The sequence below is a fragment of the Suncus etruscus genome, chromosome 1 (genome assembly GCF_024139225.1).
Source record: "Suncus etruscus isolate mSunEtr1 chromosome 1, mSunEtr1.pri.cur, whole genome shotgun sequence".
NCBI classification, from domain to species: domain Eukaryota; kingdom Metazoa; phylum Chordata; class Mammalia; order Eulipotyphla; family Soricidae; genus Suncus; species Suncus etruscus.
This window is the reverse complement of record NC_064848.1, coordinates 72546090-72573903: the sequence shown is the minus strand read 5'-3', so window position 1 is coordinate 72573903 and position 27814 is coordinate 72546090. Positions and strand designations below refer to the sequence as shown.

The window sequence follows — 27814 nt, the reverse complement described above, 5'->3', positions numbered from 1 at the left end:
CTGTTTTTATTGTTTTTGTATAGAGGGGTTTTGTCAGAAATCACCATGTTTCTTGAAAGCATATATGTTCATGTTAGGAAAGTAATGAAAACGATACCTTCTGGCCTATGGCAGCTCACAGACTTATTTCTGTCTTCATGATTATAGGGACAAACTGTGGGGTGCCTGTATCTCTATTCTGGCTCTCCTGCCTCGAGTTCTCCGGTTGATGCTACAGAGCCTTCGGGTGAATCGAGCAGGGCCTGAGGAGCTGCCTGTTGTGGGCCAGCTGCTTCGCTTGCTGCTTCAGCATGCACCCCTTCGGCCTCACATGTTGACCAATGCCATCTTGGTGCAACAGATCATTAAGAATATCACGGTAAGATGTGTGGAACAAAGATGTTGATACTAGTAGCACCAGAAAGAGCTATGTGGTTGAGGCATGGGGACTGCACTTGGAGTGCTATGCTCCTGGAATTAGTGTGATCTCTAGTATCTTCCCCTACTTTTGACCATAATGAAAGCCTTAAAATTCTCAAACCGAAGTGGCAGGCACTGAGTTGGAAAAGGAAATAAGCACCGAATACTCCCATTTGGATGATTCTGGTTGTGATCATTTTTAACCTCCCTAAGCTTACTTTACTAGCAGTTTTTTGTGTGACTACCATTAAGTGCCAACAAATCTTAGCTATTATTAAGAAAATTATTTAAAAAGGAATAAATTCTAAGACAATTTCTAGTCACTTCGTCCTCTGAAAAGTAAAATGAAGTTGGGAGAAGGTAGATGAATCTTCAGTTTTGAAGCTTGTTTGGTTCTCTCATTGGCTATGTTGGAATGGGATTCTGTTGTGGTTTGGGAAATATTGTAGTTTTATTATATGTATTTAAATTTTTATTTGGGGGTTAATATTAGTAATAGTACTTCAGAGCTAAAAAAACTTACAGATGCATGCAAACTATGTATTCATCCTGACTTCCAGTAACCTGGTAATAAAACAATAGCATGTTTAGAAAAGGAAGTGTCAAGAATATCTAAAATATTCTGCAGCTGAAGAATCAGCCTTGCTCTGTTACAGATGCATTAAAAAAAATGGTTGGTTAGCACTACACAATTATTCTGAAGATGATAGTGTAACGATTATGAGGTTGTAGAATGCCAAGTATGGTCTAGGGCAGAGGTTCCCAAAGAGTGGCCTACGATCCTTTCCAAGAAAAAAAAAAACACCCTTCATCTTCCTAGAAGCCTACTTTCTGAACAAACAGCACCCTATGGATCTTTTCATCACCCCTCAGGGACAGTGTGTACACTTCAGGAAGCCCTGATGTAGAATAATTTCTAACATTCACAAGAAGGAACAATTCAGACAAGAAATACTTTGAAATATAACTGAGGATTTCCACTGTGTGGTATAATTAATATACTCCCCTTTCCAAAACTTGTGGTGATACTATTAGATGTTGTTTGGGTTCTCCTTTGGTTGTGAAAAAATACTGTTAGGTAAGTAAGCAATTTAAATATTTTTTGGGATTTTGTTTTTGGAGCAAACTCATCATCAGTGCTCAGGAGTTACTTCTTCTGGCCGTGTGCTTGGGGATCACTCCTGATGAGACTCAAGGAGAACCCTCTAAGGTGCTGGGGATTGAACCTGAGTTGATCGTATGCAAGGCAAGCACTCTCTCCACTTTACCACTAAATAAGTCTTTAATCCCCTGTTTCTCTCTAGACTCTGAAGAGTGGAGGTGTGCAGGAGCAGTGGCTGACAGACTTGCACTTCTGCTTCAGCATGTACATCACCGGTCATCCTCAAGGGCCCAGTGCATTGAGTACAGTGTATTGAAGAGTAAACGTGCTATCTTGTGTTTGAAATTGCTTAGTCATATCTAATTTTGAAGAGACTGATGTGTAATGAATGTTTGTCATTAAAGCTGACCTTTTAAAAGTTGTTTCCCAACCTTCCTTTCCACTGATGAAAATTATGTTCTTGTGAGTTCCCACCAATGCAGTGTGACTACTGAACCAGCACAAGATAGATGTTCTGAGTGGCAATATTTTGCGTTTCACAGAAGCTACATTTACAAAATACAGAGTGGTCAAATGGTACCTATCTTGCTGGATTTTTTGTGATCTCATCCAGCAGACCTCATTCAGACAATAACTGAAGCCAGTTGTCCTTGTTTTGGTTTGTTCGGCCCTCTTCTTTGGTAGTGATTGTGTACATCACAACAGTTTCTCATTGTTGAGTTCTGTAAATTTTCTAGTCTTCTATTCAAAAGGGCAGGATCTGAAGGTTTTCAAACCTAAATTGGTTAGTCTGAGCTATGTAACTTTTTTTTTCTTTTTGCCACACCAGCTGTGCTCAGAAATAGTTCCCGGCAGCCTGGGGGACCACATGGGATGCCGGGGATCAAATCCGGGTCATTGGCAGCATGGAAGGCAGACTTACTGCTGTGCTATTACTCCAGCCCTATGAGCTATGTAACTTTTTTGTTTTGTTTTTTGGGCCACACTCGGTGACTCTCAGAGGTTACTCCTGGCTATGCACTCAGAAATAGTTCCTGGCTTGGGGGACCATATGGGACACTATATGGGATTGAACTGCAGTCCGTCCTAAGTTAGCGTGTGCAAAGCAAATGCCCTACAGTGCTGCATCACTGCTCTGGCCCCTGAGTTATGTAACTTAAAAATAATTTTTTGCTATAGGTTCATGATAGTCCTTTTAAAATACTATATATGATGATTTTTGATATTTCAAAATTATAAATATGAAATTTGAAAAAATAGAACAAATCAAAGAAATCAAGATGATCAGCTTAATACTTTGTTTTCTATCTGTGTTGGGATAGGGCAGCAGTAAATATAGGAGAAAATGGAACAATCCTAAAATTATGTGGGAACCAGGGAACATCACCTTTTATTGCTGTCTACATTTCTATAGTACAAAGGTGGCGAACAAGTTCGACACAGCCAAAATTTTAAACTGAGAGTCAGAGAGCCACACCACGCGGTGACCTGCCAAAACAGACAAACACTCACACAAAAACATCTAATTTTAACAATAGTATATTAGACACATACTGCATTTTGCCATTTTGAGTGAAAGTCAAAGTCCTGCAGTGATGGTGAGAATGTGCTGCGTCCTCCACACTAAGAACTAACGGCCAGATGTGACCCAACATGTGCCACACGAGTCTCTGGCTCGCTGGCCCTTGCAATTGTTTCCGAGGGATGGGAGACTGATGACACAGCCTGGGGGCAGGACTATGGCTCTGAGATCTCTCCTCAGAGGTCCCTCCTCAGAAGCAACAGAACAAAATCCAAACTTGGCAAAGAGCCACAGTATACAAAATAATGGGGCAAAGAGCCGCATTCATTTTGGCTGGGAGCCGCATGCGGCTCAAAAGCTGCGTATTCGCCACCCCTGCTATAGTAGCTTTGCCTTTTTTTGTTTGGTTTGAGGCCACACCCAGCAGCACTCAGGAGTTACTCCTGGCATACTAGGGGGACCACATGGAGGGATCAAATCTGGGTCAGCCACGTGGAAAGCAAACACCTTACCTGTTGTGTTTGTAGCTTTGCCTTTAGAAATACGAAAAAGGGGGCGGGAGTGGTGGTGCAAGCGGTAGGGCGTTTGCCTTGCACATGCTAACCTAGGACGGACCTTGGTTCGATCCCATATGGTGTCCCATATGGTCCCGCAAGCCAGGAGCGATATCTGAACCAATAGCCAAGATTAACTCCTGAGTGTCACCGAGTGTGGCCCAAAAGTAAAAAAAAACAAGAAAAGAAAAAGATCAGTCACTGAATTGAATTAAAAGGTCATTTTAATGAGCCAGGATATGTAACAGTTTCCTTTGCCAGTGGTTGGCATATTTGATGAGCTTGCTCACCTCTGCAGGTTGAGAAGTATACGCAGATAAGGCCTGAATTATATATTGTGCATGAAAAGCCTGGTGTATAAACCTGCTTGACTACTTCCTTGGTACAATGCTGCTGCTCAGCACCGAGAGTGTTGTTTCTAGGACGTGGGCAACAAACTATCTTTCAAAGGGAACAAGAGAACTGTCAGCTGTAAGGACTCAATAGTGTACTCGTGATCTACAAATTTCTGCACATTGTGGGCTGAAGAGATGTTTGGTTGAGTAGGGCATTTGTCTTGTATGTAGTCAACCAGGGTTTAATCCCTAGCACCCATATAGGTCCTCCGAGCTCTCCAGGAATGATCCTGAGTGCAGAGTCAGGAATAAGCCTTGGAATCTCTGGGTTTGGCAAAATAAAAAAGGAATATTTGTGAAGGGGCCGGAGTGATATTCCAGTGGGTAGGCCATTTACCTTGTACTTGACCAAACCAGGTTTGCTGCCCTGAATCCTTACGGCCCCCCTGAGCGGAGAGAAGTAAGTCCTGAACACTGCCAGAGGTAGCCAAAACTAAAACCAATTCAAGATTGATGAATACAGGTGCCAAGGAAGGGATTTTTGTATTGTATTTTTGTGTTCCTAGGGTATATTCCTAGGAGTGGTATAGCTGGGTCGTATGGGAGCTCGATTTCCAGAGCAAGACTCTGGAAACGGGCCTGGAGAGATAGCACAGCGGTGTTTGCCTTGCAAGCAGCCGATCCAGGACCTAAGGTGGTTTGTTCGAATCCAGGTGTCCCATATGGTCCTCCGTGCCTGCCAAGAGCTATTTCTGAGCAGACAGCCAGGAGTAACCCCTGAGCACTGCTGGGTGTGGCCCAAAAACCAAAAAAAAAAAAAAAAAAAAAAAAAGACTGGAAACAGCCAAGATACCCTTCAACAGATGAATGGCTAAAGAAACTGTGGTACATATACGCAATGGAATATTACGCAGCTGTCAGGAGAGATGAAGTCATGAAATTTTCCTATACATGGATGTACATGGAATCTATTATGCTAAGTGAAATACGTCAGAGAGAGAGAAAGATGCAGAATAGTCTCACTCATCTATGAGTTTTAAGAAAAATGAAAGACATTGTTTTTTGGGGGGGGGCCACACCTGGCTGTGCTCGGGTTACTCATGTGCCCATGAAAGACATTCTTGCAATAACTTTCAGACACAAAAGAGAAAAGAGCTGGAAGTTACAGCTTACCTCAGGAAGCTCACCACAAACAGGGAAGAGTTTAGTTAGAGAAATAACTAAGTTTCGAACTATCCTAATGAGAATGTACGAGGGAAATAGAAAGCCTGTCTAGAGTACAGGTGGGGGTTGGGTGGGGAGGAGGGAGATTTGGGACATTGTTGATGGGAATGTTGCACTGGTGATGGGTGGTGTTCTTTACATGACTGAAACCCAAACACAATCATGTATGTAATAAATTTAAATTAAAAAATTAAAAAAAAAGATTGATGTTAGAGTGACAAGGTGTAGTATCTTTTAGGAAGTTTGTTAAATTCCAGAAAGTAGTGAAAGGCAGATGCTGTAGAACAGGCTCCACTGCATCTTGTTGATATTCTAAACCTGAGCCTACACAGCTGCCTGAAATCCTACCCAATCGCCCTTTTTTGCATGTTTTAAGTTTTATATAGACATTACTGCTAGAATTTCTTTCTTCTAGACTGACTCAGTTGAAGGAAGACAGGCATATTTCACAAGATGGTCTATCCTTTTCAGCATAATCAAAGATTTACAAAGCTGTGTTGTTTAAGAATAAAAACACAACCTGACATTTCAGGTTAATAAGATGCATAGGGGCCGGAGAGATAGCATGGAGGTAAGGTGTTTGCCTTTCATGCAGGAGGTCAGCGGTTTGAATCCCGGCGTCCCATATGGTCCCCTGTGCCTGCCAGGAGCAATTTCTGAGCCTGGAGCCAGGAATAACCCCTGAGCACTGCCGGGTGTGTCCCAAAAACCACACACACACACACACACACACACACACAAAGATGCATACATGGGTAGCATCAATTTCCAAATGGATAATCAGACAAGTGCACTAGCTATTCCAATGCTCCTGGACGTAGTCTTCCTCCACGGACAGTAGTAGATTTGCTTTGTTTTTTAGATGGAGTAGCTGATTGTAGGTTATAAGAAAAATTCTTTGATTTTCCATTGTTCTCAAGTAGATGTATACACTGTAAGTTGCTCACTGCAAAAAACAGAGATAATTTGATTAATACTGAAGGAATCATTTATTGGTGAGGAAAAAGGATATGGATTTGACTGTCATTCGTGCTAAATTAGGCAATCATTTTTGTAGACAGATAACAGCTTTTCATTTTCCATCTCAAAGATGGGAGACATTAAACACCTTTAAAGGAAGGGCCTTGACTAGGAATGGGGGACACTTGAAGTCAGATGGAAATTTTTAGTCTACCCGAATAATTGGCATGAAAATTGTTTTTACACCAGTGATCTAACTCCACACAAAACAACTTACATAAGATCTTTTAATTTCCTATGTACTACGTAATTTATTGTTCCAGAAAATAGCTTGAAAACACATTTTAAGGGTGGCAGAATGGATATGGATTTTAAATGGATAAAGGTATCAAACAAAATGAATTGTTCCAATCGTTCTTTTACTTGAAATGACAATATCAGGTTTTGGTATTATTGAAACCTGCTAAAAAAAAACTCCGTTCCCAGTTGGTTAAGAGATCTTGCTCCTAAGTTTGAGATGGAGCAAAGACAGTTAAGAATGGTGAGTCTTTTTTTGGGGAGAGGGGGAGTTAGGTCACACCCAGCAGCGCTCAGGGGTTGCTCCTGGCATGCTCAGGGGACCATTTGATGCCAAGAATTGAACCAGAGTCTATCCAGGGTTGGCTGCACGTGCAAGGCAAACACCCTACCACTGTGTTATCGCTCTGCCCCAAGGTTAGTCATTTTTAAAATTTAAAAAACATGTCTTTGCTGGTGTTTATCAAATTTTTAACACTGTTCAATGAAAGTTCCTACTGTTCTGCTATCTTGGAACCCTAGCATGTTGTTGGTTCCTTAACATGTATTCTCATGAGTTTCACGCCCTATTATAAGAGACAAGAGAGTTTGCAGTTAATTGGCTACTGTTAAATTACCCTGAGCTTTTTATTTGTTGCAACTGTTTCTTTTTCCCATTTTATTTTATTTTGAGTCACCTTGATTTGTTTAATTGACAGTTCAACCTTTCTTTTTAAAAGAGGTCTGAGATCTTTAAAGAGACAAGACCCCAGATTGAGATTTACTGTATTTGTGCTAGTTGTTGGTAATGTGCTGCTATTCCACTGGGGTGACTTGTGTGAAAGAGGCTATTAGACTTCAAAGTAGAGCGAGTCTCATTCAGCTGCCTCAGAAATGCATAGCCGAGAAGAGGCTGGCTGACATAATTCTGTTTTATATACCTTCTTTTTTTGGGTGGGGGGGCACACCTGGTGACTCAGGGATTACTCCTCTGACTATGCGATCAGAAATTGCTTCTGGCTTGGAGGACACCAGGGGATCAAGCAGCAGTCCGTCCTAGGCTAGCAGAAAGGCAGAAAGAAGCCTTACCACTTGTTGCCACCATTGTGGCCCTTATACCTTTCTTTTATAAGATTTAAAAATACAACTAAAAGGTCTCTTCAATTTGAAATTGGGAACAAAAAAAAAATCTTTGCCTAAATATTTGTGCTTGTACAAGTTCCAAATTCCTAAAACTGAAAATAGTGAACAAAAATTAGGCTATTAACCACAAAATTCTCAAAGCAAACAATGAGTTCTTTTGCCCCCAAGGTAAAGACAAAAATTAATGTTCTCTATTGGTTCATTTTGGTGATTGCCTCCACATTGCAGAAACAGTTGAAGTTCTGCTTGTTTCATGAAAATTATTTTATTTATAGACACGATTTCTGCGTAAAATAGAGTATATCTCTAAAGTGTAGCAAGTCTGTTCCCTTAAGGTTAATTTTAGGGTTAGGAAAAAATTCATTCCCATTCTTCATTTTCTAGCCACTTAGAATCACATATATGGGGAAATCAAGCTTTTTTTTTGTTAAAGCTTTAAGAATCCATGATCTGGGACAGGAGCTATGGTATAACTGTGCTGTGTACATTCCCAAGTACAAAGGGCACTTGCCTTGCTAACCTAGGTGTGATCCCCAGCACCCCAAGGCCTGCCAAGAGTGATCCTGAGTGCAGAGCCAGGAGTAAGCCCTGAGCATGGCCTGTGTGACAACCCCCCATTTCCCACAAAATCCCCAAAGAATACATGACCTATTTTGAATGACTACTTATTTTAACCAAATCACTTAGTAACACAAATGATTTTGGGATAGCTTTACTTTTCCAAGTTTTTGATAGTCCTAGATTTTTCTTGAGAAAAAAGTTTGAAAAGGCTTTAATTTGTAACATTTGATTATATTATGCTACTTCTGATAGTTACATCTAACATTTCTGCTTTTAAAACTACTCCATGTACTCAAGTATAGTGAAAGCTTTTTTTCTTTTTTTTAAACAGGAACTTTACTGAGAATCAGGACCCATCATTCTCACTCTCCATCACTCCCTGATCAGCCTGCCTATATTACATAAGGTGCCCAACTTTTATTAAAGCTTTGGCAGTAATTACTCTGTCCTCTCCAGGTTTCTCTCCCTATCAAAAATGATATAAATGAATGTTAAAGTTCATGCTGACAGTCATTGTTCACCTTCCCAGCTGCACCCCGCTCGCAGCTTCACTGGATCAGAGAAGATGGGGGAGCATGTTGCCATAGCACCTGTGAGAAACACTGGACTTGGCATTAACTGCTGACAGCACTGAACTTATCACCCAAATTTAATGCTGATGTGAATGAAGGGACTCTGAGTAAAACACTCAAAGTACAGCTGAGAAAAAATTCCACAGAAACCTGTATGAGTGAGAGAGTGTGTTGCTGAGCCTGTGACGTACACACTAGTAAACACTTCATGGGGTATGGAGTTAAGGTCCTCAACATGCAAAAGCCAGAATTTGTGATTTAGAGATGACTTCTCTATCTTGGGGAAGCAGATCAAGAATCTCAAGGGGAAACTAAAATGGAACCAGACTCCTAAGGTTACTTTAAAGCAGGGGTCTCAAACTCAGTTTACCTGGGGGCCGCAGGAGGCAAAGTCGGGGTGAGGCAGGGCCACATAAGGGATTTCACACACACAAAAAAAGTCCTCAAACGTCATTACTAACAGTTTGAATTATTTCTTCTGAACATGAATAGAACATTGAGTGAAGATCATGAACAGTTCTGAACATGGCATCGTTTGCCTATTCCTTGCTGCCAGAGACTTGGCAGCGCTTCTTCTCACAAATCTGAACCACATTTGGCTTTAGAGAGGAAGCAGTTGAAACCCTGAGTATGGCTTGAAGATGATCATCATTAAGTCTAGACCTGTACTTTGACTTATTGAAGTTCAATGTGGAGAATAACTTTTCACACAAATATGTGCTCCCAAAAAGGCACATGGTGCGCTTGGACATTCGGGAAAGCTCAGGGAAGCTTGGGGGGCAATTCTCTCAAAAATTGCCCATGCATGTCTGCTTTTCCACTAATCTCCCTGAACTTGGCTTTGAGATGAGAGTTGCATTGCAGGTCAAGGAGCTCCATTTGAATCACAGGAGGGGCATCTTGCACATCAAAGGAAAAGGGGTCCACAAAAATTTGGAAAGTGGCTCTGTGCTTTTTGAAGTCTGCAAATCTATGATAAAATTCCTTCTCTAGCTTAAAAATAACATCAACATATTTCTCACCACTGAATGGTATGCCTGCATCCACAAGTTCCTTGCATGCTGGGAAATGGCAAAGGTTTGTCTGAGAGAGCTGGGATTTCCATAACAAGTTTTGTGGAGAATGCTCTCACGTTGTCATAGGCAGCACTGATAAGCTGCGCCGGGCCTTGTAACATCTTGTTTAGTACATTCAGCTTATGTGTGATGTCAACAAGAAAAGCTAAGTCCATGAGCCATTTGTGATCACTCAACTCAGAAACAGCATTCCCATCCTTCTCCATGAAGGCTTTCACTTCTCTCAACTCAAAAAATCTTTTCAGGACATTTCTCCTGCTGAGCCAACGTACCTTGGTGAAATAGAGCACATCTTCATATCCTGACTCCATTTCCTCTAAAAAAGCACAGAACCTCCTGTGCTTTAAGCCCCTGGATCTGATTTGGTTGATGCATTTCACAACAGACATCACATTGTCACACTGCAGGCATTTACTGCAAAGGGCCTGCTGATGGATAATGCAGTGAAGAGCAATGGCCTTTTCTACACTCTCATCTTCAAGTTTTTTTGAACAAGTGTCACCAGTCCATTTTTCCTCCCTGTCATTGATGGCGCTCCATCAGTTATTATTCCAACAAACCTCTTCCATGGCAAACCTGCATTCTCAATAGAATCACACAGATGCCGAAATATCTCATTAGCAGTGGTCTGGCCATGCATTGGAATTATTGTCCTTTGTCAATTCAAAATTGCAATCAACACCACGGACATAAATTGTGAGCTGCGCAGTGTCTGTTATATCTGTGCCCTCGTCAAGAGCAACTGAGTATGCATCAAAACATTTGGCTTTCTCACACAGTTGAGGATAAATGTCACTTGACATGTCAGAAATGCGCTCTGCCACAGTGTTGGCAAAAAGGCTGATTATGCTAAACTCACTTTTCTTTTCCAGACAGATAATACTTGCAGCCTGTAGCATGCATTTTTTAAACAAACTCCTGTTGCAGTTCAGCCCCTGAAGAGGTTGACTGATGGAGGGATGGAGGATGAGGTCTTTCCCCTCCAGCTCGGAGCACACGTCTGCCACCCTGTCCAGCAGACGGTTCTGAGGTGAAACAGCAGATAAACAGCTCGCAGACAGTCAGGCTTGTGGAAATATTAGCTTTATTCGGTGGACAAGACTGAAGTCCAGAGACTCAGCATAAGTTCCAGCCAAAAGCCCCTCACCTTCCACAGACCCTTGTTTTTATCCCCCAGAATCAGGTACCACCCAATGGTGGGATCAGATACCACCCAATGGTTGAAGCAGAATCAGGTACCACCCTAGGGTGGGGGCAGACTGCCAGGTCACACCCTAGGGTAGGGCACAATTACTGATCAGGGTAGGGTCAGTAACATAATAATCCCCTAAAATATTTACATACACAACACTCTCCTCCTGTGAATGGTTTCCCTGCCTTAGCAATCATCTCACTAACCATGTAACTAGCTTCAACTGATGCAACATTCTTTTTGGTTGCTTTCTTGAAGAAATCTTGTTGCCTCATTAGACATGCTTTAAGACTGGCAACCCGCTTGGCTCTCTCATTTCCTTGATATTTTGCACATTCCTCAGCATGTTTAGTTGAATAATGGCATTTCAAGTTGTATTCCTTGTGCACTGCAACTTTCTCATAGAAAATAAGGCATGTGGGGATGCCCCTGTGCTCAACAAAGAAATACTGCATCTCCCACTTTTCCTGAAATTGTCTGTGCTCGTCATCAATCTTTCTCTTCACTGCAGGCTTTGATGAAGTCATGATGAAGGTATGACAAAATTTTTTTTTTGGTATGACAAATTTTAATTCTGTAATAAACTTCTCTCCCTTAGGCCTCCGATAATGCAAGGGACAGCGGGCAGGAGCAGCGGAAATGACGTCTGTGCTAGGCGCAAAGTATTTGCAATTATTTGCTTACCGAATATTCGCAATAAAAAATCGCATTAGGGCCGGTGAGGTGGCGCTAGAGGTAAAGTGTCTGCCTTGGAAGCGCTAGCCAAGGAAGGACTGTGGTTCGATCCCCGGCGTCCCATATGGTCCCCCCAAGCCAGGGGCGATTTCTGATCGCTTCGCCAGGAGTAACCCCTGTGCATTAAACAGGTGTGGACCAAAAAACCAGAAAAAGAAATCGCATTAAACATTTGCATACCCTGAATGGAACTGCTTGGGGTATGTGAATATTTAATGCAATCTTTTTTTTTTTTTTTGGTTTTTGGTTTTTGGGCTACACCCGGCAGTGCTCAGGGGTTACTCCTGGCTGTCTGCTCAGAAATAGCTCCTGGCAGGCACGGGGGACCATATGGGACACCGGGATTCGAACCAACCACCATTGGTCCTGGATCGGCTGCTTGCAAGGCAAACACCGCTGTGCTATCTCTCCAGGCCCTAATGCGATTTTTTTTCTTACTAATGCAATTTTTATTGCGATTATTCGGTAAGCGAATAATCGCGAATACTGCGATATTTGAACGCCAGCCGCGGGCCACAAAATGTTGTACAGAGGACTGGCCCGCAGGCCATGAGTTTTAAACCCCTGCTTTAAAGAAAGCAGTATTTTCATTTTCAATTTATGTGAATAAGTATGTAAAGCAGGTCAGCAATTATCTCTTCTGGAGGTAACGTTGATGGCCTATGGTTGTGAAAACTAGACTCGGAGATAGGCATGGACTTCAATTATAATTCCACAAGCAGTGAAAAAGACAAATACCTAAAAAGCAAGCCAGTTACCATGGAAACCCCTGGTAATATCTTCTATTTTCCCCCACCTTTGGGGATAAAATACTAAAGGAAACTGCTTGCCCATATCATCTCCCCAGTGGCTGCCTTACCTGAGTTGAGTTGCAGCACAGGATGGGCTTTTAAAGATGCTCTTGGGGGGTGCACTTTTCCTTCTTTAGAACAACCTGAAATAAACCAACAAGAATCATTTCTCCCCAATCAATGACCTCTATGACCTGAACTAGTCCTGAATTCCTTATTGAGGTGAAGTTGGAGTTTGTGGGTGTCTGCCAAGATAAATTACATATGGTGTTGAAATGTCATGTAGGTCCAGGATGAAGTCCTGAGATTTGGCTGCCTGAACTATAAAACTGTTTCTAAACATACCCTGGCCAAACTTCTTTGCTGTTGGGGACCAAGCCAGACTTGTTCTTTGCTGAGTTTATTTGGCTGGGCTCTTTTCCAGGGATGAAAAATGTTTCAATTTATAGTTCATCTGCTGAACAAGCATTTTATAAAAGTAAGGCCATCAGGGTCTACCTCTGTCTGGAGTTCCAAACAAGTTCCTTAAAAGGACCCAATAAGTGGTTTAGAGTGTGCAGTACTGAGAGGCTTTCAGTCTAAAGCTCAGGAGAAAATGGCTTAGGTATTCTAGACCTAGATACATACAGCCCATCCAGGTTTGATCTCATGAAACTGATTCCAACCCAGAATTGCTAGAAGGGAGATACTAAACATATTGTGAATATTTTTGGTTCCTGGAAATGTAAGTTCCATGAATGAAGAATTGCCCTATATAAATCCTACTTGAGATTCTGATGTGCCAGTATTCCTTAATACAGAACAAAATGCATAGGACAATTACCATAGATTTGTTTGAGTACTGAGTGCCTGGTAGGCTTTGTGCCCAAGCCACTCTTAGATGGATTCTTCATGGTCTTGCTAACTGCTATGGTCTTAGGGAGTTTTATTTCCAACTCCTTTCTCCAAATCTGGAGAAGCAGTGCCAAGCACTCTTGGTTCCGTCCATCCACATCTCTGGCTTCAAGCTCGTTCTGATGCAGAAGGTGGGACAGGTGTTTTCTTATCTGGTAGCTGGTAGGGGACAGAAGAGGGGAGAGGTTTTAAGATTCATACTGAGGGCTGAAGAATAGCAGGTAGGGAGATTGCCCTGCATGCACCCCACCCAGGTTTGTTCTCTAGCACCAAATATGATTCCACAAGTACTGCCAGGAGTAATGAGTGCAGAGCCAGGAATACACTGAGCACTTCTGGTGTGGCCCAAAATAAAATAAATTTATACTGAGGAACTAAAAATTACAAGTATAGTATCTTCTGAGCAACTGGGAAATTCATTTAGGTTTTCATTTCTAATTTTAAGGGCAGTATGTTGAGGGCTGTCATATTTTAACATCAGCAAACACTTCCTGATGTTAAAAGAATTGGGCTGAACTGATAACATAGTAGGTAGGGCATTTGCTTTGCATATAGCCGACCCTATCTTGATCCCTGGCATCCCATATGGTCCCAAGCTTGCCAGGAGTAATGTCTAAGTGCAGGGCCAGGAGTAACCCCTGACAACTACTGGGTGTGTCTCCAAAACAAATCAGATTAGCAGTATCAATCCTAGGTCAGCTGTGTTTAAGACAAGCTCCTTAACTATTCTACCATCTCTCTGGCCCTGGGATTAGATTCTGTAATATAGTGATGTGTAATTCACTAACAATCTTTTTTTTTTGGGGGGGGGTCACAACTGGCAGCTCAGGGGTTACTTCTGGCTCCACGCTCAGAAATTGCTCCTGGCAGGCTCTGGGGGACCATATGGGATGCCCGGATTCGAACCAATGACCTTCTGCACAAAAGGCAAACGCCTTACCTCCATGCTATCTCTCCGGCCCCTCACTAACAATCTTAACTTAAAAGTTAACAGTAAATCAGGGCTGGAGAGATAGTATAGCAGGAAGGGTGCTTGCTTTGCCTGTGGCAGATCCAGATCCAGGTTTAATCCCTACACTCCATATGGTTCCTAAAACCCACCACGAGTGATCCCTGGGCACTTGTGAGTGTGGCCCCAAGATAAAATTGTAAAAATATACTCAATGTCAGAGCACTTACATATATAACAAAAACACAGACAAAAAGGAGTTTTAAATAGCAGCTGGAAATATAAATTCTCTCAACAGAAAATCAATAAGGAAATTGGGTTTGAGTAATACTATAGACCAGATATATCTTACCAGACTTACTCAAATGCATAGGGACCATTTTCTAGGCTAGAAGGACTGTGGTCAAATCAAATATCTTTTCTCTTCTCTATACTGCATTTCTAATGTCAGTCCATCAAGAAAAGCCAGCACGAGGGCAATACTGCCCTGTCACTCTGTTTCTCCAAGACCTAGAGGTATCTGCCACACCTTTCAGTCTGGGAGCAGGGAACTCAAAGTTAGGGGCACCCATGGCTTGGTCAAGGCTCTTCTAGGTCAGGACATCAGTGGCCAGTGTTCTCTGGTGAAGACTAAGCTTGTCTGCATGTGACAGTTTTGTTCTGGTCAGAACAACTCCATCTCAAGGCAAATTTACTCCTACTTAGTTGAGGGTCCCAGTGTGCCCTGAGGTCTCTTTCTGCCCTAGACTTGGGTCTTGTTATGGCCCAGCCTCTTGCTAATTCACCCCAGAAACATTGGAGAAGAACTGGCAGGAAGGTGATTCATACATCTTCAGATAAAATGAGGTGCTTGGCCAATGCCGCTTTCAGGCCCCATCTCCCTTGTCCTACCTGCCAGCTTCAATCTTCACTATAGTCAAATCTCAGGCGATGGAGAGCGTCCAAAGGGCTGGAGAGCAGCTTTTCATGGAGGAGGCCTGGGTTTGATTCCCAGAACCACATGTTACCCTGAGCAACCTGGGAACTGAGCCAGGAGTTGCCTCTGAGCACCGAGTTGGGTGTCACCCCATTCAACCTCCCCAAAAGTCACATTTCAATTAGAAATAAAACAGACTAAGCTTCATTTCCTTCTGGGCAAGGTTGAGCCTATTCACCCCATGCTCGTGCATTTTCCATTCCACCTTTCTTCCTTCTCAGTGGCTCCTATCATGGCCTACCCTCAGTGTGCCTTAGGTTGTTAGATCTCCACATGGTCCAAGAATGTGTTTTGAGTTTCTGTATATAAACAGGAAGGTGTAGGGCCCCCAGATACTACAGAGGTTGAGTCACTTGCTGGCCTTGCATGTGGCTGACGTGGGTGCTAATACATAGCATGGCATATGGTTCCCCAAGTATAGCCAGTGGTTAGTCCTGATCAGAGCCAGAAATAGCTTCTATAGCCCCCCAAAACCAAAAAAATAAATACTTTTTTTTTAAAAAAAGAAAACATAGGGGCCGGAGAGATAGCATGGAGGTAAGGCGTTTGCCTTTCATGCAGGAGGTCATCGGTTCGAATCCCGGCGCCCCATATGGTCCCCTGTGCCTGCCAGGAGCAATTTCTGAGCCTGGAGCCAGGAATAACCCCTGAGCACTGCCAGGTGTGACCCAAAAACCAAAAAAAAAAAAAAAAACCAAAAAAAAAAAAAAAAAAAAAAGAAAACATATAAAGCTGAAATTGAGTTAAAGTCTTCACTGAAACCAAGCTTGGGGACTCTTGCCCCCAATGGGAGCCGGTGCTGGGCTCTGGTACAATGATGCTGTAAGAGCAGGTGACAGTACCACCTGCACAGCTAGGTGCGCCCTATTCTTGTGTGTATATGCTGAGATGACTGAAGACTCATTTGCTGCTGGGGTCCTTCCTGACAGGACCTGTCAGCTTCTTACTTCAAAGGAGGCACCAAAGGGCTGCTGGGCAGGCAGCCCAGCCAGGGAGCAGCTGTGAGACCTCCACGGGGAGCATGACCCACGTGGATCCTGGTTTTCAGCTATAACATTGGGACGACTACGTGGCTCAAGGAAGGCAGTAGGGGTAGGACCTGGCCACACTTCCCACAGGGAAAAGAAGCCTGAGGCAACTGACTTTGCTCAAAGCTGGGTGTCCCCATAATTCAATCGCCTGTTCTTCTGTGCCCTAACCTGTGCAAAGGGAAGAGACACACAGGAAGTCTCAGTAGGGTAAGAATAAGAAGCCGTGGTATGTGGCACCCAGATACAGTGAGAACTGGCTGCCCGTGCTAACACCATTGCCCCTGGAGAACACTGGACTGCTGTGAGGCCACCAGCAGGAGCACAAGGCCTGGCCTCACTTGCAACCAGAGCAGCCTCCCCTGAGAACAGATGGAAAGGGCCCTTTGGGCAAGCCACTGTTTCCTTTCTGAGACCATCTGCTTGGGGTTGGTTGAAATGCAGACACTCCTCCTATAGTTGGGAGGGTGGAGGGGAGCAGGCCAGGAGACAGAACTGCTAAGGCTGTGTGAGCAGCTGGCCACTGAGGTGGCCTGCACCCTGCACCCACCATGGCTCCCCGTCTCTGCCCCAGCAGCACCTCTCTCTCCTGGTTATTTCCTCTCAGGTGGCTGCAATGCAGCACACCAGGTCTGTACTCCATTACCACTCATCCCTGCAGACCTATGCTACCATGCACCCACCTGTCAACAATAATGTTAGCTCCAGCATCTCCACTCTGGTCCCTTCGTTTGCTGGAAGGCCTGATCCAGAGCCCGGCCCCTGGTATGAAGGAGACTGTGAGGTCTCAGAATGTACAGCAGAGGCTCACCCAAAGCGACCCACCAATCCTCTCTGTTTCACTTAACTCTGTTTCTGGAAGCACTTTCTGAGCAGGACAGAGGCTCCACGGGGTTCTGGAATGAACTCTAGTTGCTCAGTCCCCTGGACCAGCCTTCTTCAATCCTGCTCCACCTGCGGCCCTGCATTTGGCCTGCATATGGGTCCAGTGATCCATATGGCTTCCAACCTCCTATACCCATAACTGCTGAAAACCTCCACTCTGTACCTAGGCCCTTCTGTTCAGGTATTTGGGGATGACACCTGGGTAGTAAAGACCTAAAATGTGCAAAAGAAAATATTGTGGCTGAGTAGTGCCCAAGAATTTACACCAACACCATGTGGTGCCAGAGATCAAACTTTGACCTTTCGCAGGCCCGGTCTCTGCTCCAGCTGCCAAGTAAACCTACTAGCTCCTACTAGGGACTATTCTGAGGGCATTGAATCTTTTGTCAGAAAATCATGCAAGTGACTGTGAAGTGAGCACAGAGGAAAATTTCAAGGATGGCAGGTTCAGTCACACTAGCCTTGCCTGTTGGCACAGGGAACTGGTGAGGAGGCGTCACAGGCCCCTCTCCCTACCTTCGCCAGGCGCGCTGGATGACAGCAGCAGCCCGGTTCTTGCGCCGAAACAGCTCCTTCCTGCAGCGCTCCCTCTGGATGATCTGCAGCCTCAGCTCCACCGGGAGAAGGTCCATGTTCACCGCCAGTCCGGGGTCCGGGGCCCGATGGGTCTCCTGGGGCCTGGGGACAGCCTCGGACAGAGGGCGCGGTGCCCGCTTCCTGCCCGCTCCAGGCATCACCTCTGAGTTCTGGGGTGAGTCCGAGTCCAGCCGTCCAGCAGCCTTGTCTTGCGACGTGGCTTTGTTTCTGGGGGCCTGAGGGTGCGGAGGGTTCGGTCCGGCAGGACCCCCTTCCCCTTTGGCACTGCCCGGCCTGCTGGACCCGGCCGGGGAACGCCGTCCTCCTTTGAGCTCCTGAGCGCGCCTTTTCGGGGCGGCACTTCTGGCTCTGGGGGCTGCGGCTGGCCGCTGGCCGGGCTTTTGCGCACCGTCCTGCAGCGGGGGGCTGGCAGCCTTGCACGCGGGGCGCTGTCTGGTCGCATCAGCCACCCGGACACTGGACGCTGCCCTTCCCGGCTCACACCGCTGTTCGCCCAGCGTCTCCCCGCGGCACCGGCCTCCAGCACTGCCCTCGGCGGGGATGAACTGCACACAGGCAGGCCGGCCTTTAGAATGCTCTCTGGATACTTCTTGGGGAGATAAGGAAAGATGAGGGAGAAAGTTTATGGTTCCAAACTTGAACAGGGCAACTGTGATCATTTGTTCAGAGGCTAGTCTTACGACCTTACCTGGACTGTAGGGGAAAAATCCTAAATTGGTTCAGGAGCCTGGGTGATAGCACAGCGTTTGCCTTGCTCGAAGTCGACCTGGGTTCAGTCCCATAGTCTCCTGAGCTTGCCAGGAATAATTTCTAAGAGCAGTGTTAGGAGAAACCCTTGAGCACCATCAGTGACCCCCAACCCAAAAGCAAACAAACAAAAAACACTAAACCTAAACTGTTTAACCTTGGGGGCCAGAGAGATAGCACAGCGTAGGCCTCGCCTGAGGCCGACCTGGGACAGACTGATTGGATTCCTGGCATCCCATATTGTCCCCCAGCCTGCCAGGAGTGATTTCTGAGTGCAGAGCCATGAGTCCCTGAGCGCCACTGGGTATGACCCAAAACCAAACAATTAATACATAAATAAAAACTGCTTAAAAAAAAAAAACAACCCACCATTTAACCTATCATTCTCTATACCCTCCCCCCACACTACACCCCAGTCCTCCCCACCCCATTCCCAGAATGGAGTTGGATGGCTCCCAAGTGGCCCTAAGGTCATCCAGGCTGGCAATTCCAAGCTGTGCTAATACACAAGGCTTGGTGCTGCTCCACCTTGTGGAGCCACACCCGGGGTGCTAGGGAGAGTCCATATAGTGCTGGCTACTGAACTAGGGCCAGGAGCAGACAAGGCATACCTTCTTCGTTGGTAAATATTTGAAGGTGTGGAATGTTTAGATAAGTACAGATGAGGGATGGAGAGAATGTGCAGGGGGTAAGGAGCTTGCCTTGCATGGGCCTGTGGTTACTGTGAACCTGACTCAAATTCCTGGCACTGCTTATGGCCCCCTAACCCCAACCCCCCACCAAAATATAAATTGAGGTCTTATTTTTGTTTGTTTGGGGACCATTACTCTTGGCTCTGCACTCAGGAGATACTCCAGGTGGTACTCAGGGGACCATATGTTATGCCAGGGATCAAACCTGTTCCACAGCAAGCACCATACCCACTATACTTTTATTCTGGTGCCAGAAGATGAGGTCTTGCTGGCAGAAAGTCACCTGGAACCAAGATCCTGCATACAAGTCTAGTTTCTCATAGGGCACAGGTTAGCAATTCTGAAACTATATGTCTAAATGACTGAACAAACAAGTACATATGTAACAATATCACAGATAATGGGCACTGCATTTTCTACCCTTGGAAGAAAAAAATCCAAGGTTGAATAAACTCTTAATGCTGAAAGAAAATGAAGGTATCAACATGAAGTCAGAGAGAGCAAGCGAGCAAGAGTTTGCATGTGTATAATACATATACACAGATGCAGAAATAGATATAAATATTTCTTAGCTCTGTCTGTTACAAAAGTATATATATATGTATATATATATATATTCCAATATGCCCTCTGAGAACTTGGATCTTGATTTTTAATATCATTCTTCAACAAAAGGAACCAAAGTTTCTTGGAGAAGTGGTAGATTTCAGGGCTCTGAGAGGGGCAAAGATATAATTAAATTTCATTTTAAAGACACAAATCTATTGACAGAGGAAAATGGATTAGGAGAGACACAATAGCTAAGTAAATGCAGGCAGAGCATTTGCTACTGCAGCAGTCCAAGTTAGAGATGAAGGGAAAAGAGGTGAATTGCATGCTAGTGGGGAATGAGACAGAAAGGATTTGAAAGGTGTTTAAAAAGTAACAGAGACCTAATGAGAGATGGGGTATGAGCGGTTACAAAAAAAGAGCATAAGGTTAGATTTTAATTCTAAATTGAATGTCTAAAACAACTTTCAAATTTTTTGGACAATAATCATACCAGGAAATAAATTTTATATTGTTGCCCAGTATACCAAATATTCATATTCATCTTCCCTTCTCTCTCTCTCTCTCTCTCTCTCTCTCTCTCTCTCTCTCTCTTTCTCTCCACTCTCTCTTTTGGTTTTTGCGCCCTCAGGGGTTACTCCTGGCTCTGAGTTCAAAAATCGCTCCTGGTAGGCTCATGGGACCATATGGGATGCCAGGGATCGAATCCTAGATTCTTCTTAAGCAAGCATCCTACTGCTGTACTATCACTCCTGCCCCAACATATCTCTTTCTCTTTATCGCTCTTACACACACATACATATGAATACAGACATAGAACTATAGCAGAATATTTTACCTTTGTAATATACAATGTACAATATTTTCTACTGTCCTTTCTTCTTCCCTCCCTCCTCCCTCCCTCCCTCCCTCCCTCCCTTCCTTCCTTCCTTCCTTCCTTCCTTCCTTCCTTCCTTCCTTCCTTCCTTCCTTCCTTCCTTCCTTCCTTCCTTCCTTCCTTCCTTCCTTCCTTCCTTCCTTCCTTCTTCCTTCCTTCCTGTTACTCCTGGGGACTAAAGTCAAGGTGTTATAGGACTGAATCCTTCCTTCCTTCCTTCCTTCCTTCCTTCCTTCCTTCCTTCCTTCCTTCCTTCCTTCCTTCCTTCCTTCCTTCCTTCCTTCCTTCCTTCCTTCCTTCCTCCCTCCCTCCCTCCCTTCCTCCCTCCCTCCCTCCCTCCCTCCCTCCCTCCCTCCCTTCCTTCCTTCCTTCGTTCCTTCCTTCCTTTCTCTCTCTTTCTTCTTTTCTTTTTTTCTTTTCCACTAAACTCAGCAGTACTCAGGGATTATTTCTAGGTCTGCACTCAGGAATCACTCCTGTCAGGCTTGGGAAACCATATGGGATGGCAGGATTGAACCTGGATTAGTCATGTGCAAGGCAAGCACCCTACCCACTGTACTATCTCTCTAGCATATTTTCTGGCATATTTTCTAAAAACTGTCCTTGTCCAATATACTGAGTTTATTTCACAAGCCTTCCATGACTTGACCTCTTTATAAATACCACATAATAGGCCATATTTTTGTGTGTTCTTTTGTTGTTGTTGTTGTCTGTGGGGGGTATACCCAGCAGTGCTCAGTACTCCTCGCTTTGTCCTTAAGGGTCACCTCTGGTTGTGCTCAGGAACCCAGGTAAAGCCTTGTGCAGGGCAAGGGCCTTTATACACTGTACTATCTATACTAGATCACCTTTAAACCAAAATTAAGGAGGGAGAGTTTAAGCAGCATCAGTGTAATTGAAAGATAAAAAGATTGCTCAGAAGGTTGGAGTGACAGCACAGCAGAATATATAATATATAATAATTCATATAATATATAATATATATTATATAGTATATAGCTGACCCAGGACAAACCCAGGTTTGATCCAGCATCTCATAATCGCTCCTGCCAGGGGTGATTTCTGAACACAGAGCCAAGAATAGCCCCTGAGTTCCACAACTAACACCCCCTCCCCAAATCTGGTCAGTAAAAATAGAAACTTCATGGAGTTCCCAGGATGAGAGGTGACCTTACCTGCATGTCAGGCCCATGGTCAGTTTGGCTTGTTCACAGGAATCAGAAACAACAGTGGGACCCTTACTGTCTATTCTGTGCAAGTCCATAGTGAGCCCGGGTCATTCAGTGGAGAAACAGAATGTTCCAACCCACGGAATACAAGAAAAAGGAAATTGCTGCTGTTTTATGCCACTTCATTTTGAGGTGGTTTGTTATGCTGTAAGAGGTAACCTGATGCTGAAAGAAGAGAGTTGCTGGCTTGGACATAAACCTAAAGGTTATTGACTTTAAGGCCAGTGGTGAGTGGATGCTGACAGCAGTAAAAAAAACCGCTGGTAAAGGTTGGAGTCACAGAGAAAAAATTGCTATTGGAGTCTGGAAAAAGATAAACTACATTCTTCCAGGGCAGAATACCTGGCAACTTAGAAGATAGAAAATACATTGCCTGGGGCCAGAGAGATAGCATGGAGGTAAGGCGTTTGCCTTACATGCAGAAGGATGCTGGTTTGAATCCCGGCATCTCATATGGTCCCCTGAGCCTGCCAGGAGCGATTTCTGAGCATAAAGCCGGGAGTCAAATAAAAGTATATAAAAAAAAAAGAAGTGAAAATTTCGTTTCTATCCAACAAAAGTTTCATAGTAAGATAAGATCAAATCAAAAGATCAAGAGTATTAGGCTTAAGACAGTAGGTGGATAAGGTGCTTAAGTGGAAGCACTTGGCTGACCTGAATTTGATCCCTGGCACCACATATGATCTCCTGAGCAGATCTAAGAGTAAACCATGAACAACGCAAGGTATAGCCCCAAAACAAAAACAAGTATGGCAACCCTGGGCTGTAGACACAGTTCAAAGGGTTTTGGTGCATCCTTTACATGCAGGAGGTCCAAGTTTAATGCCTTTAGAGCACTTTCTCATAGCAGCTTTAGCCTTCAAAATAAGGTGGCTTTTCCCCATTCATATGAATAGAGAGAATATTTTGGGCAAAAGTCCTAAGCAAAAAAAGAAGCTGAGGTATTTAACAAGACTGTCATGTCATGGTAGTTTGTTTAAGGCTATATATATATATATATATATATATATATATATATATATATATATATATATATATATATATATATATATATATTGTCATTATTCACATGCCATTTCTGTTATTCCATTCTGAAGTTATATGCTGGAAATGTCTATAGTCATCCATGCATATTTTAGTTATTTTTTTAAAATTATCTTTATTTAAGCACCGTGATTACAAATATGATTGTAGTTGTGTGATTACAGTCATGTAAAGAACACCCCCCTTCACCAGTGCAAGATTCCCACCACCAATTTCCTCAGGCTTCCCCCCACCCTCCGTACTCCAGGGGGGAGGTGCATGGGGAGGAGGGCAGGCAGATATCTTGCTTCCGGTTTCTCCTTTGATTCTGGAGGCCAGCTCTTGCCAGGTTGGGGTTTTGGGGAGGCCCCATGCCGGAGGCCTTCTCCCTATCCTGGGGAGTGCTGGGAGGCTTGGCAGGCCCCCAGCCATGCCCCTCTTTCTCCCCTGGACTCCAGGCCTTCCCTGGGCATTGATCCAGGTGGACTCTATAGGGGTCATCAGGCTTTCCCCCTACCTCTCCCTACACTAATGGGAATACACTTTGGGAGGAGGGCGGGCCATTCTAGCACTGGTTTATATTGGGACAGTCACTGGAAATTTTTTCTCCTTGGTCTCCATTTCAAAAACCATGCAGGGGCTAGTGCCCCCATGCGTACAATATATATTATAGTATTATATGCATAAGTTTATATATGCATAATATCCATCTTGTATTGTGACCTTGATACTGCCCTACAAAGCTCATTTCTAATCTTTTACTGCCTTAGTCCCAACCATTATTTCCCCCAATTTACCCATGTAGGTGCAGATCATGACATGAAGCTCACCACATAGAGTGATGAGTGCAGTTAGAGAAATAACTACACTGAAAACTATCATAACAATGTGAATGAATGAGGGAAATAGAAATCCTGTCTTGAGTATAGGTGTAGGTGGGGTGGGGAGGAGGGAGATCTGGGAAATTGGTGGTGGAAAGCATATTTTAGTTATTCTTGGCTAGATCAGTAATGTAGTTTACTATTAGTAAACTGAAGATCCATGAATCAGGAGCTGGAACAACAATCTACAATCATTTTACTTCTATTCATAACTGCCTTGTATAGATAAGGAAATAGAGAGCTATTGGGATTGTTCACTCCATGAGATCCCATATATCACTAATGGTGTACATAGTCAAAACTATCTTTGCTAATACTAAGATTATCAATTGTCGGGAACAGAGAGATAGCATGGAGGTAAGGTGTTTGCCTTGCATGCAGAAGGATGGTGGTTTGAATCCCGGCATCCCGTATGGTCCCCTGAGTCTGATGGGGGTGATTTCTGAGCATAGAGCCAGGAGTAGCCCCCAAACAATGCCGGGTGTGACCCAAAAACCAAAAACAAACAAACAAAAAAACAATTATCAATTGCCTTTTCACTATTGTGTTTATACTTATATTTCTTTGTTTTGTTTTGTTTTTGGGTCACACCCAGCAGCACTCAGGGGTTATTCCTGGCTCCACACTCAGAAATTGCTCCTGGGGGCCGGGCGGTGGCGCTAGAGGTAAGGTTCCTGCCTTGCCTGCGCTAGCCTAGGACGGACAGTGGTTCGATCCCCCGGTGTCCCATATGGTCCCCCAAGCCAGGAGCGACTTCTGAGCGCATAGCCAGGAGTAACCCCTGAGCGTCACCGGGTGTGGCCCAAAAACCAAAAAAAAAAAAAGAAAGAAATTGCTCCTGGCAGGCTCAGGGGACCATATGGGATGCCGAGATTCGAACCACCATCCTTCTGCATGCAAGGCAAATGCTCTACCTCCATGCTTTCTCTCCGGTCCCTGTACCTATATTTCTGTTTGAACAATTATATAATTGATGAGAGGATCAACATATTTAAATGGCTTCGTACACCTAACAGCATATGCTTAATACCTGCTTTCCTTTCAGGAATCTGGAAGTTTAATATATGCCAGGCAGAAGATACCTGTGTTCCTTAGAACTCTGGGATTATATCTGCTTTCCTGATAGACAAAAAATAGCCTAGTTGGTTGCTACAATTCATATCTGGACTCTACTGGGAGAAGACAGGAAAACTTATACTTACTTTCATATAACCCTTGATCCATGGGCCTTTCCTCCTTTTTTTTTTTTGTTTTGGTTATTGTTTTTTGGGACACACCTGGCAGTGCTCAGGGGTCACTCCTGGCTCTTCACTCAGAAATCACGCCTGGCAGGCTCAGGGAACCCTATGGGATGCTGGGGATCGAACCTGGGTCCATTCTGGGTTGGCCCATGCAAGGCAAAAGCCCTACCACTGTGTTATCACTATAACCCCTTCTCTTTTATCTTTTAAAATATAACATAGTCACAAATACAATGATATGCTGAGAACTATGCATCTTTCAAGAAAATTACTAAAGCTGAAAGTGGTCTTGGGCACCAAACATTTACCACACAGTGTGTGTATTTTACATAGTAAAATCAAAATCGAAAGAACTTCAATGTTCCATGTTAAAATACATAGTAAAAATTAAAGAGAAAGAAAAAAAATCTTCCTTTGGGGATAGGGTGGAGGTAATTTGAACCAAACTCAGCAGTGCTTTGGAATTACTCCTGGTTCTGTGCTCAGGGGTTACTCTTGATGGTGCTAGAGGAACATACACAGCAGTAGGGGCCAAACTAGGGTTTGCCACATGTGAGGCAAGTATATTAATTTCTTTTTTTTTTTTAAAGTGTAGGGTTCGAGTCCCAGGTGCAGATCCCACAGCTCGGGGAGGCACCGTGGAGGGACCGACTCTGTAAGTATATTAATTTCTCTGCCCAAGAAAAACCTTGCAAGAAGCCAGAGAGAAATATATTGTTACCCAGGAATATGGTGGAGGAACACAATTCCAATATAGAGGTTTTTTTCAAGAGAAACCATGGAAGTCAGAGGGAAGTGGTACTGTCTTTTGAAAGTGGTAAATGAAAAGAAGTGCCAGCAGGGAACTCTCTTGCTGCCTTGCCTATTCTTCAGGAAATTAAGTAAAAATATTCTCAGACTAAGGAAAACAAAAAGGACCAGCTGTTCATTTTGTTGAATGCCCTCAAGTATGCTGAGTTTTGGCTAAAGAAAGCCATTCAAAAAGGAAAAAAAATAATAAAAGAATGAATTTGAGCCCTACAAAAGAAGGCAAAACAACAGAAAAATAGGACTATGTATATAGAGACTTTCCTTTATGGATTTTATTTTATTTTTGGTTTTTGGGCCACAACTGGTGGCACTCAGGGTTTATTTCTGGCTCTGTCCTCGGAAATCACTCCTGGCAGGCTCAGGGGATCCATATGGGATCAAACTTGGGTTGACTATATGCAAGGCAAATGCCCTACCTGTTTTGCTATTGTTCTAGTCCCACCTTCATAAATTTTATAAATTAACTTTGGTGACTGAAACAAAAGCCATAAGCCATAGCACCCTCTGACATCCAACTTATAATATGATGGTGCAAAAGAAGGAAGGTCAAAATGTATAAATGGAAGTGAGGTTTTCACAATTCACTTGAAACAATAGCATGTTGATATGTATATTGCAATACTCATCGAGGCCACCATGAAAAGAATAGAAAGAAACTATTTTCAAACCCAACTCTAGCCAGTCAAGATGAATTCCTTCAAAGATGAACTCCAGGGGCCGGAGTGGTGGTGCTAGAGGTAAGCGCTAGCCTAGGATGGACCACAGTTCTATCCCCCCGGTGTCCCATATGTCCCCTCAAGCCAGGAGCGATTTCTGAGCACATATCCAGGAGTAACCCTGAGCATCAATGGGTGTGGCCCAAAAACAAAAACAAAGATGAACTCCAGTTCAGGTCATCAACAAAAAGGGAAGAAAAGATATAAGGCAAGTGAAAACCAGAGGAAACACATGGAAAATAAATCATAAAATGGCATATCTAAATGCTGACATAATTACTTTACCAGGTAATGATCTAAATACAAGGACCAAATAAGATTAGAGTCTGGGGGTTGGCATCAGATAACAAAAGCAATACACCTACCTCTGGGTTTCCTGGAATCTGTGCCTGGAACATCTGGGTAAAGATGCTGTTCCTTCTGGGGTTGTCTGCTTGGAGACCTGCAGACTCCTGGTTCAGGACTCTGGGCTGCAATGCTGGTCGGAGGGTATTTGCCGGGGGTCTTGCTTGGCTTCTCGGTTTCAGCCTGGGTCTTGGGCCGACAGGGTGAGGCTGGGGGTTTGCAGGCATCTGGACTCAGCCTCTCTCTCTGCAGTTCAGCTTCTCTTCGCTTGTTTTCTTCCTCTCGCTTCCTAGATACATCAAGGGAAATAGAGGAAAAGATGAAGAGAGGAACTGTTCACATGTCAGGGTACATCCTGGCTCTGTGTTTAGGGATCACTCCTGGTGGAAATTAGGGGCATCACATGAGGTGCTGGGGTCAGTTGCATGCAAGGTAAACATTCCCACTTTACCATCCCACTCCTGAAAAGTATCTTTTAGCACAACCTCTGCCTTTGTGAGCCATACCATTCATGAGATAGGAACAGAACTTTTCCTGTGAGAAACAGCACAATCCCAAAAAATGGTGATCCCCAACCTGGTGAGTTGTCTATATCTAAGTCATGTTTTTTTTTGTTTCTCTTCAATCAGAAAGTATATCAAGACCCAACTGAAAAAGACAGTCATGGAACAACTTCTAATTTCTAATTTATTTTTGTTTTTAAATAAAAAGATCACTGGCAAACCTTAATGATTACATGGAAACAATTCTATAGCATCTCACAGTTTACTAAAACATGCCTATGAGTTGTAGCACTGCTATAAGGAGCTTGAGCTAATGATCTATTAGCTAATTGCAGATGGGACTCAAGGTGAAAGATGCAAGAAGGTGCATGGATTGTCAACAAGTCACTTAAGTCAGGGGATGAACACCTGCTTGGCAAGCAAGAAGTCC

At 43.8% G+C, this 27814-nt stretch overlaps 2 protein-coding genes across 4 annotated transcripts in view; one reads left to right on the top strand and one right to left on the bottom strand.

The window, feature by feature from the left end:
• TEX10 (testis expressed 10) overlaps nucleotides 1-1918 on the top strand; it is a 60142-nt gene extending 58224 nt beyond the window's left edge. For all 3 annotated transcript variants that reach the window (XM_049770056.1, XM_049770066.1, XM_049770049.1), the window contains 2 exons: nucleotides 148-358; nucleotides 1704-1918. In XM_049770056.1, coding sequence (XP_049626013.1) covers nucleotides 148-358; nucleotides 1704-1817 — 325 coding nt within the window. In that variant the 3' untranslated portion in view covers nucleotides 1818-1918. The remainder of the gene's footprint in view (nucleotides 1-147; nucleotides 359-1703) is intronic.
• A 3982-nt stretch (nucleotides 1919-5900) lies between these two features.
• INVS (inversin) overlaps nucleotides 5901-27814 on the bottom strand; it is a 162985-nt gene continuing 141071 nt past the window's right edge. Inside the window, exons 13-17 of the mRNA XM_049770024.1 lie at nucleotides 26902-27170; nucleotides 17691-18360; nucleotides 13266-13495; nucleotides 12511-12585; nucleotides 5901-6082 (exon numbers count right to left, since the gene is read on the bottom strand). Of these exons, the coding sequence (XP_049625981.1) occupies nucleotides 5934-6082; nucleotides 12511-12585; nucleotides 13266-13495; nucleotides 17691-18360; nucleotides 26902-27170 (1393 nt within the window). The 3' untranslated portion in view covers nucleotides 5901-5933. The remainder of the gene's footprint in view (nucleotides 6083-12510; nucleotides 12586-13265; nucleotides 13496-17690; nucleotides 18361-26901; nucleotides 27171-27814) is intronic.